General features: G+C 44.8%; 1 protein-coding gene across 1 annotated transcript; it reads right to left on the bottom strand.

Annotated features, from left to right (window-relative positions):
• Nucleotides 1–616: 616 nt before the first annotated feature.
• Nucleotides 617–10,178, bottom strand: LOC311034335 (HUWE1-associated protein modifying stress responses-like). Its single transcript, XM_084042212.1, has 4 exons — nt 9,618–10,178; nt 6,696–6,780; nt 5,433–5,704; nt 617–3,572 (listed from the first exon to the last, which is right to left on the bottom strand). Exons 1-4 carry the CDS (start codon nt 9,859–9,861, stop codon nt 3,328–3,330), a joined length of 846 nt encoding a protein of 281 aa, XP_083898338.1. The 5' UTR covers nt 9,862–10,178; the 3' UTR covers nt 617–3,327.
• Nucleotides 10,179–10,790: the final 612 nt, after the last annotated feature.

Here is a 10,790-nt window from a genome sequence, read left to right as displayed (position 1 = left end):
AAATACATATCATTTTGGGGGTCCTTGACATGAAAAAGATTGAGCACCACTGATATAGAAACATAGGTTTTTCAGAAAACTGTTGGGATTTAGGAGACATGTAGAATCGGCTTCAGGTCTCAATGGGTTAAGCTGGTTATATCTGTCTGGACATTGCTCAGACACCACACATAGCAGTCGGAAAAGTTTGAGAGTTGGGTTACCTCTCGAGACAAAAGCAATATATCGTTTCACATTCTTTGATAACTGGAAATAGATTAAGTGGAACTCGTTAAAATGCATATGCTGTTACCCAGCCATGTCATGGGGTTTAGACAAAAAGACACGAGAGGGGAACAATGCAATTAAAAAAACACCAGACAGTGGCCTCAGATGATGTGGGGTAAAGCTTGAATTGATAGTATCAATGACATCCTTGATCTTTGCTTTATTAAAAGTATACCCGCTGGTATTTGAGAGAAACGCATCCCCTTGTCGGGAGAGTGTGGTAACCCGCTGTGAACTCAAATGATGTGTGCAGCAAGAGAGATGATGCAAAGCACCAGTAAGTCCTTTTTAGATCAAATACGCAGCCAAAAAAAAAATATATCAAAGGAGGCAGGGCTATAGTTAAACACTTTTTTTCTCTCTCTCTTTAATGTCAGAATCAGTATTGTACATCATGATGGATCTGCACTTTTTCTTTTTACAATATGTACCACATATATATAATCAGAACAGCACCTACATGTTATATATATATATATATATACATAAACACTCACACACTTTAGACAAGGCCGTATCACAAAGCAGTGTTTAAATCAGTTTTGCAGCTCTCTCTCTCTCCCTCTCCTAGATGATGTGCGAGATAAGAAAAATTCAAGTGACTTTGAGCCTTATTCAGCCATCAAGCCCAATAACCCTCGAGCAAAGCAAGAAGAAGAAAAAGGGAGATATCACAGGCATCGATCGGCCAAGACTACGTTGTAGATCTAAAAAGGTAGGATCACCAGCGTTGACAGTGGCTTTGTCTCCTGTGTTAGCCTAGGGCGGTGGTGGTTCTCAAGGTGTGGTCCAGGGGGGTCTAAATTACTTAGTTATAGGAACCAAATGGACCCCTTACAGGTCTGTAACTCAAGAGTGTACAAATGGAACCAAATGGGCTAAATTATTGGACGGGGGGCGGAACCGCTTGGTCAAAGACAACAAACAAAAAAAGTCACGCGACAATTGTTGATTGCTATAGGACGACCGTCTGTCTCTCACAAGTCGAGACACGGGTGACAGTTTCCTGGTCCAACTGTGAAGAGAACACGCAGAGCGAACGAAGCAGCACTGAGATGATAGCACTGGAGTATATAAAACCACCAGCCTGCCATCATAACAACGCTTAAACCTGACTAAACAGACCGGAGGACACGATTTTTGTACACTCTTGAGTTATGAGGGTCTGTGGCCTAATTGCATAACAAAATGGTGGGGGTGGTAGGGGCGGTCCTTGAAATGTTAACGTTTGAGAACTACTTGCCTAGAGCAGTGGTTCTCAAGACTTGATCTAAAGGACCCCCATAGACCATATTCACACGGCGGCCATATTGGAATTTAACATTGAAAGTGCCGTCACCCGGGGTGGCTATTTTCATTGACTTCATAGAAACATGGCCGCCGTGTGAATATGGTCTATAGCTCTTGAAAGTATACAAATGGAACCAAATGGCAATGTGTACACTCTCCAGGGTTACAGACTCGCAAGAACCCCCTTAAGAAGGAACCCACTTTGAGAACAACTGTCCTAAGAGAGACTGATGATGGGTGGTAAATGCACTTGAAGGCCCAATCAGTGTATTCCCAGTGTAAACAGTATGGCAGGCCCGTCACATAAAATTTGAAAACATGATTTCAAACATTTTCATTTGTTGGTAAAAGTGATTGTCAGAGCTCTATATGCAAGGACTGACACAAAAAAGGAAAAATAAAAATCAAACATGATACAGGTGTATTTTGAAAAGTGTTTGTAAAGGGAAATAACATTTTAGAGTGTTTTGATTTTTTTAATAAGGATGAGAGATCTAAAATAATATCATTATAAATTATAATTCTGTGACTGACTACCCCTTTCTAAGTACCTCTTTTCAATAGCCTCAATGTTTGTACCCATAACTGATATGTTTAACACATCTCCACTCAGAATTCGGGACAACTTGCCAATCAATTCCATTATAGTTTGCTTTTCAATTTCCGGTCCTTTCCCCTTTTGGAAAAAGGTCAGCCTATAATACATTTGTGTTATAAGTTCAACTTAAGACTATCCTGCTTTGTGATCAAACCCTGGTTTTGGGCTGCAAATACACAGGGGGCGGGGTGTAAGAAAAGAAAAATGGGGGAAAAAATGCATTTCAAGAACAAACAAAATAAAATTCAGTCAAAGATCGTGCTGAAAAAAATGTGCCAGAACCTCGCACGCACGCGCTCTCATCGTCCCCACAATGACCAGAGATAGCAGCGTCCTTAAAGGCAAAGACGAGTAAAACACAGTTAAGTGGCAGTTCTGCTGTGAGAGACGCCAACACACACACACACACACACACACAGAGCAGCAGCAGATTGAGATACACACACGCTGACAAGCGTTTTTGGAGGAGGGCTATTAAACAGGAAGGCAGTGTGACATCTCAGGACCCCTCTCCACATACACGCACACAAACACACACGCTCGCACACACACACTCTAAGCCTGGGTTTCAGTCCAGTCTGGTTTGGCCAGAACACTCACTGAGAAGAGGAGGAAGTACGTAAGGGTTTGAAGAATGAAACAAAGTGATATAAAAAGGAGAGGAGAGTGAGAACATAAGGCAACAACAGCCCAGTTCATCCGATTTATCAGATGTTGTGCCATGGGAGTTATGGCCTGGTGGGTGGGTGGGGTGGGTGGCTTCTAAATGCAGTGCTCTGTCTGCGCGGGTCACAATCTCAAGTGTGGCATGTTTGTGCTCCCTTACAATCCTATTAAAATGTTATTATGTAGGAAATCAAATGGGAGGGGGGGGGGGGGGGGGGGGGCGTGATGAAAGGGACAGACAGGATGGGTGAGGAAAAACTAGATGCGAGGGGTTAAAACAGAATGGAGGAGAGATGAGTGGGTTTGTTATATAAGTTTGTGTTTCTTTATTTGCAGCATTGCAGCAACAAAGACGAGGAGGAGGAAGGAAGGAGTTGATTGGCTGGCCGAAGACATCAGTCCTCATTGGGTTGTCCAAAAACTCGGCCACTGAGGACAAGGACAGAAGGAGGAGGAGGAGGGGTCGTGGCGTGTGGGCGGGCGGGCGGGCAAAGAGTTCAAGAAGCTCAGAGCATCCTGTTGCGCTTATGAGTGGGTGAGTCTGTGATGACATCACTGCAGGGCGCCGCTCCTCGTTTGCGATTGGCCGTTGCGTCCAAGTGAAGCGCCATCTCCTCGGCGATGAAGGTGTTCAGGTCGACGTCGTGGAGGCCGTTCCGGCGGCGACTGAGGGGCTGCTGGGCGGGGGGGTGTGTCGGGGAGCCCGGTGGACCGGAGCGCACGGAGATGCCGGCCATGGCCCCGCTCAACCCTGGAGAGGAAACCCAAGCCAAGTTAAGTGATACAATTTAGAAACATAATGCATGTATGCATACATCTATGTGCTATCAACTATGAGTATAATAATGGATGTGTGTACAGTCCATCAACAGTGAATATGAGAATTAGTATATGCATTATGCATCTGTCAACAGTGAGTATCTGGACAAACAACAGTCTTGGGTACGATCTCAACAGTTATCCTTTAAAAAAAAGGCGTCTTAAAGGGGTAGGTCACCCCATGGAGACTTGAATTCATGGAAATGTTTTTGTGTTTGCATTCCTAAGCCAATAATTTGATGACCAGTAGGCAGCAGTTCCGGTAGGAGACACAAAGAGCCTCTTTTGTGTGTCCTATTAGAACCGCTGCCTACTGGTCATCAAATAATTGGCTTAGGAATGTGACAAAAAACAAACAAAAAACATCCATAAATTCAAGTCTCCACGGGGTGACTAATCGATAGACAAAAAGTAGGCTGGTGGTACACACAAAGCGGATGTCAGGCCGTCAATAAGCTTCTGTGGTTGGAAATCGGTTGTAGAATGTAATGGGTTGTGTACACCTGACCCTTAAGCCTTGTCCAGCTGCAGGAAATCAGAGCATGAGAGAGTGTGTGTGTGCGTCTAGAGACACAAATGTCAAGAGCAGCAGAAACTTATATGGTCAAGTTTGGTTGTGGATTCTGATGGCTACTGAAACCGGCATGGACTGGACTGTGGTGGTTTTACAGGGTCCCCACACATTTTTAGCAATGAATTTCCAAAACTTTTCCAAAACTTTTCCAGAATATTTAGCCCAATTTCCAGGCCTATATAACAATCATTCGCGCAATAATGTGTCTCTTACTCCTATGTAGAATGCCAAAAGATAGGCACTGGCAGTGTAGCAAAAATAAAGTTTGAGACATACATTAGGCTGCCGTCACACAGCCCGTTCGGCGAAAAACTACTTATGTTACATATTTCGTGTAATATTATTCATGTTTATGAAAATGTTTTGTTTTAACAAAATCAATAGCCAAAAACAATGCATAGCCAAATATTTTTCCAGGACCCTTGATAAATTCCAGGACCTTTGATGATGTTTGATTAATTTCAAACCTTTTCCAGTACTGGATTTTTTTTTTTTTTATTTCAAAATATTTCCAGGAATTTCATGACCGTGGGGACCCTGGTTTTAGCTCCAACTATGGAGCTAATAAAAAACATTACGAAGGTACCGGCTGATAGGGATCTTCCCCTTGCAAGTAAGACACAGCCAGCAGTGTGCATGGATTAAAGCTAAAATAAAATCTCACGACTGAAAATGTTTGTATGAGGCAAGTCCTAATGTGCGATTTGTGAAACGGTATGAAAGGACCCCACACTAGCACCGATTCCTAAACGATCGATGTTTTAGAAATACTGTTCTGAATACTGCCAACCAGGTGAAGAAATCACAGATTGAGGCTTTAAACCTTTGCTTTTATTATACGAAATACCCAAGACTATGAAGATTTTATGGAAGATGCTTCTGAACATATTGCTAGTTTGACCCAGACCCATAGATAAGAGTGAGTTCAGTCACGTTTTGATCTCGCCTCAAAGCGGGGTGCTATGGGCTATAGTTCCAAACATTGGAACTTTCTCATTGAGATAGAACAAGCATTTCCGCATTCCATTCTTACAATGGGAGTCAACGCTAGTGTCATCACTCTCATATTAGAGCACACTGGTTTGACCACTTCAAATGCTCTAATCTTATAAAATAATAACCGAAAATAGCCCATCTAGAAGCTCTCAATGCGTCACAGCTTGTAGATACGCTGGCTTCTGAGAACTTTAATAATCCATGCGTGTAGCGTTGACCCACCGTGTAGCGCTATGGCCTCTCTGAAGGGCTGCAGGTCGGTCTCTACGGAGCTGCCCGTCTCCGGGGCCGACGGCCGGCTGGTAGACACCACCGAGACCCTGGGCGGGGCCCGGGCGTTGCGTGGAGGCGGGGCTTTGCCACAGAGGAAGCTGATGAGGTCCTCTCGCCTGATGGTTCTTCTGCGCTTCTTCACCCACGCCAGCACCTCTTTATTCCTGCGCTGGTAGCCGTACTGGATGCCCAGGTCGTAGCTCCGTTGGTGAGCCTCCATACTCTCTGGACGTGTTACATTGGGACAAGAGAAATGCTCGCCAGTTAATTAAGTCAACTTAACCCATTAAGACCTGAGGCCGATTCTACAAAAATGTCTTCTAAATCCTAACTGTTTTTTGAAAAACTATATCAGAGTTTCCCAAACTTTTTCATGTTAAGGACCCCCAAAATGATATGTATTTGGCCGCAGACCCCCATCTCAAAATACTTTGTTCCAGGGACCCCCCCAGAAGCAAAGATTTGCGTTACAAATGTTTGCTTTAAAAACATATGTAGGCAAAGATTTGCACACATTCACTATTTTTCAAAAATAGCAGATCTACAAGCTCGTAGCGCGGCACGCGGTGCCGCGCTATGAGCTTGTATATCTGCTATTTTTGAATAGCCAAAGTGTAAAATAATGCTTTTTAGCTCAAATGAAAATGTGACAGCTGCTTCTTCAGCTCTTAAAGGGTTAAACAACGGTCCGTGTACAATTCAAGTCAGTAGCGGTAGGTACTATGCCACGTACAGAGATGAGTGCCACACACTAAACCAGTGGTTTTCAACCCTTTTCATATCAAGGTGCATTTTTTATTCAGCATTTGAGCCATGGACCAACATTTGATGAGATTTAGCCTCTCAGACCCCAAACTTTTAATATTTTCTCATCGTTGGATACAAGTTTGTCCACAACACCATGCTGTATTGATGCTGATACCATAGGAGAGGTAACAGGCAAACGTTGATCAAAATAACAATCCTTTAATTAAGTAATGCAGATGTTTAACAATAATTTTAACTCGTGAGAGTGTAAAATGAAACCAAATGGACCCGTAAGGGTCCATTTGGTTTCATATTACACTCTCAAGAGTTAAAGATCTATAAGGGTCCATTTGGTTACCAACTCTCCATCATTTAGCTGGGGACCACTTGGTGGTCCCCGGACCACTGGTTGAGAACCACTGCACTAAACCAAACTCCGGGCTGGCATTGAGGTGTAATTTTTACTTGCCTTTGTATAGGTTAGTGACAGCTGTTGCTGCATTCTGGAAGGGCACCCACAGGGAGAGGCCTTGTTGTTGACATACACGATCTGTTAATGACATAAAAAAAAAAGGAGAAACAATTGGATTATGAGATTAAAAAGACTACATAATTACAGTTTAGGCATTTAGCAGATGCTCTTAATCCAGAGTGATTTACAGTAAGCAGTAATTGAAGTCAACCATTTAAGAAGCTAGTCAGTATAGCAATTGACAGTATAGAAATGGATTGACCTACTAGTCTAGTGCCTACTATGACGCACTAATCAAACGTTGAAATCAATGTTATCAAATTAAACTGCAGTTTCAAACACTGCGAGGCCCAAACAATTGCGCTAAAGCAAGCATGGGCTTAACGTTGATAAAGATGACCATATGATCCTAAAACTGAACTCTACACCTAATTTGAACACAAAGGTTCCATTATAAATATTCTCAGTCAGAGAAGCAGCCTTTGAGTCACGTCTCAGGATTTCCTTCTTATGAATGAAAATGATAAACTTGTTGCTATTATTATTATGACTATACACACACACACAGTAAGTTAGTGGTCTGCACCATCATTACACCACGTCTATTATTCACTGTGCTGGGCAGAAGGTTGGTTGTAGGTAGCAAAGCTAGAAGCTTAAATACATTTCCCGTAGCTTGTTGACGGAAGCGTCACTACTTTCAGAATGCGGAGTAGCTTTTGAGCTATTTTTTTTTACCATGTAGCTGGACTAGAGCCTACATCACTATATCTTCAGTGGCACATCAAATCAACATAAATAGCTTTGTCGAGCTACGATGAGTTTGAGTGCAGTTTGTCATCATCATAGGGAGAAACCTCCCTTCATCTCCATCCATTTGTGGCATCTTATTCACTCAATGTTGTCACATCATATATGCAGCCACATAACCAACTGCATTATGTACAAAAGTAGTCAGAATCTAGCCTGTCTAATCTTTGTCACATTACAGGTTTACAAGTGTAAAGTGGGTGAAACTATGTATTTTTTCAAGTTGTTTCGAGTATAAGGAGTTACAATGTAGCAAGATACTTTGACTAAATAACTTGTAGTGTAGCTTGCTACTCATTTTCAAAGAGAGCTTTTAACGTAGCTCTTTTTTATGAAGACAGAGTAACTAGTTGCTTAGCTAGCTATATTTTTTATAGTAGCTTGTACAGGGCCAGCCTTAGCAGTTGTTGCTCAAGTCAGCAGTCAGTCTCAGATGATGTGTCCCCCACGCCTTGCTCCGTGTCAAATCACAGAGCACGTCAACCACTACACCCCCCCAGCCAGGGCAAGACCAGCCTACACACCCCCCACCCCCCAGGTCAGGAAGCCTGACTCCCCAACAACACCCCACCACCAAGGCAAGGAGAACCCCAAACCAGGCCAAGAAGAACCCCACGCCCCCAATAAAAAAATCCCACCAGGGCAAGAAGAACATCGGCTCTGCCAAACACCTCGGGATGTGACATTAGAAGCAAGCAAAAACATATAACGATAATCCCCCAGTTCGCCATTTTGTTCTTCTAGGGGCTTCACAACAATGCAACAAACCATCCAAGCCCACAGAAGAAGGTGCGGGAGAAGGAAACGGTTCGAATAGCTTTAAAAACAAACACAAAAACACACACAACCCCCCCTCCAGTGAAATCACATGAAGCAGCGACCACCCTGTACCGCAGCACCAGGGTTCAAACCCCCCCGTCACCCAAACAGACTTGTTTTCACTCAGATAGGGAACTCCTCCCTGCTGCTTCCAACGCCATTTTGACGAGATCAATGTTAAGTTAAAAGGCCTCTCTTTTTTCACTCGTGTTAATAACACTAACATGTGAGATCGTCATTGTTTGGGTTCGGTGGGAGATCAATCTATCAGCTGTTGTTGTCGGCAAGCGACACCATCGTACGACGTAGTATAAACAATTCGGCTTTTGGGGGAAGGGTGGGGGTCAGCTGTTCCATCTAGTCCCAGCTCTGTCACCCAAAAGACACACTCTTATAGAATCATTACATCATGTACATGTGTTCTTGAGTTATAGATCGGCTTTTTTTCGGCGTGCGACGCCGTCGTACGTTGTGTGACTTAACCCCCCAACCGTATAAACACACAACCATTAGCTTCACACAGAGGCTAAGGGTTTAGCCTCCTGCTAGCTACTTCTCAGTGTTGCCATGTCTGCTTATTATAAGCGACGTTGTGGGCTCGTTTTTCCTGTAAAGTAGCTTTTTGGGGGGCTTGGTAGTTGTTGGAAGTGTAATCGTTTATGTTGGACTTGTTTCTTAATGTTGTTTAAACCAGTGGGTTTTAAAATATATTTTCATGTCGAGGACCCACCCAATTAATGTTATTGTCCGCGTATCCCCACCTGAAAACATTTTGTGCCAGGGACCCCCATACAAGATTTGAGTTCAAATGTTGTACTTTTATCCCCAAGGTGTTTTTGAAAATAGCAAATCTACAAGATCAGCTATTTTCAAATTGCTGACGCATACAGGTTTAAAAGTGCTCATGAGGCCTACCAATAGTCGCTTCTTTGGGGCATGTTCTCCTAGAACTTAATTTGAATGCTCATTTCTCTCACACCAAATATGGCAACGCCGAGCATTAGCTCCCCACAGCTAGGCTAACGGGCTAGCCTCCTGCTATGCTAAGGCTACCCTTTGTATGAGCTCTGAGCCACGGCGGTAGCAGCAGAGTACTTGGACGAAGTGCTAGGCTAATGCTAAGCTAAGTTGGATAACCTTTGTAGAGCTCTGAGCCACGGTGGTTCTGGAAGAGGTGCTAGGCTAAATGCTAAGCTAAGCGGCTAACCGTTGTAGCGCTGAGCCACGGCTGTTAGCAGCCAGTTCTGGAAGAGGTGCTAGGCTAAATGCTAAGCTAAGTGGCTAACCTTTGTAGAGCTGAGCCACGGCGGTAGCGGAGTTCTGGAAGAGGCTCCACAGCTGCTGCTGGCTCTGCTCCGCCTGGAGGACCTCCGCCTCGTCGTCCAGCCGCAGCGGCCCGGAGGCGTCCTGCTGCTCGGCCAGGCACTGCCTCTCCCACGCGGAGAACCAGTGTTCGGGCCCGTGCTCCTGGATCTCCGCCTCGCCTTCCACCTCCTCCCCCCCCGGCTTGGTGTTCTTCTTATCGGCCATGGCTCGGCTCGGTCGCGTCGGTCGGTGGGGGTCGTGCTAATATGCTAATGCTAGCGAAAAACTAGCTAGAACCGACGCTTCCTTCCTTATAATACGCTGAGAATTGAGACTAAAAGCGTCTGTTTTTGGGGGGTTGGGGGGGTTCTTCTTGTCGCCTTTTAAATGTGTTTGATGAGATATCGAGTATTAGTAATAATATCCCGAGAAGTTTGTCGTCAGAGCCGCATTGTCTCAGATCAGATGCTGTGTGCTGTGCTGGTCTTTAGTCTCTGGGTGTCCGTTCTCTTCCACAGACTGTCAGGAATGTGATGACAACACTGCACCGCATTTCTCCAAAACACCTCACCATGCTTGTTAGCTGGCCACGCCCGTTTTCCCGAGATACGCCAACGCCATTGGCCGCGACGGACGCCTGGGGGCGGGTTCTCGGTGCGTCGTCCTCGAAAGGCGATTGGATGAGTGTTTTTTGAAAAAATAGACCAGCTCAGAATGGCAATGTTTGTGAGAGGAAGAAGCATAGACGGGTTTCCTGTTAGTAAACATGAGAGGAATATGACCGCGCAGCTGCGGGGGGAAGCCTATGGGTGCGTTTGGAAATTACGCACCGGAGCACACTCGCCTATTAGTTTGTATTGGCCAGTGCGCTCACTGCCGCTCAGGGCTGTATTTTCGAACGCGCCTTCCACCCCCAGGCATGCGCAGATTGCGCATTCTGCTCTGTGATGACGTCGCTCGGAAACCCGTCTATAGAGCGTGCCAACGCGTCGTCACCACCGGGGGGCGCGGCATAGTAGCGCAGACATGTTTGTTTTGGGCAATGTTTAGTCAATCTGGTTTTTACCCCTCAAAGATGTCCGCTGCTACCAAAAGACACTTGTTGACGCCCCCTTCAGGATTTTTGGCACGCTCTATAGAGGTGGGAAGAAGTA

The sequence above is a fragment of the Gymnoscopelus microlampas genome (assembly GCF_963454915.1).
Source record: "Gymnoscopelus microlampas genome assembly, chromosome: 2".
NCBI classification, from domain to species: Eukaryota; Metazoa; Chordata; class Actinopteri; order Myctophiformes; family Myctophidae; genus Gymnoscopelus; species Gymnoscopelus microlampas.
Note: the sequence above shows the minus strand (reverse complement) of the source record. Positions and strands in the feature narration are given on the sequence as shown.

Coding starts and splice junctions, on each gene's coding strand:
- LOC311034335 (XM_084042212.1), bottom strand. CDS start 9,861: ATGGCCGATAAGAAGAACACCAAGCCGGGGGGGGAGGAGGTGGAAGGC. Junction 6,781..9,617: donor CGTGGCTCAGCTCTACAAAG/GTTAGCCACTTA, acceptor TGTCATTAACAG/ATCGTGTATGTCAACAACAA. Junction 5,705..6,695: donor ACTAACCTATACAAAGGCAA/GTAAAAATTACA, acceptor ACGTCCAGAGAG/TATGGAGGCTCACCAACGGA.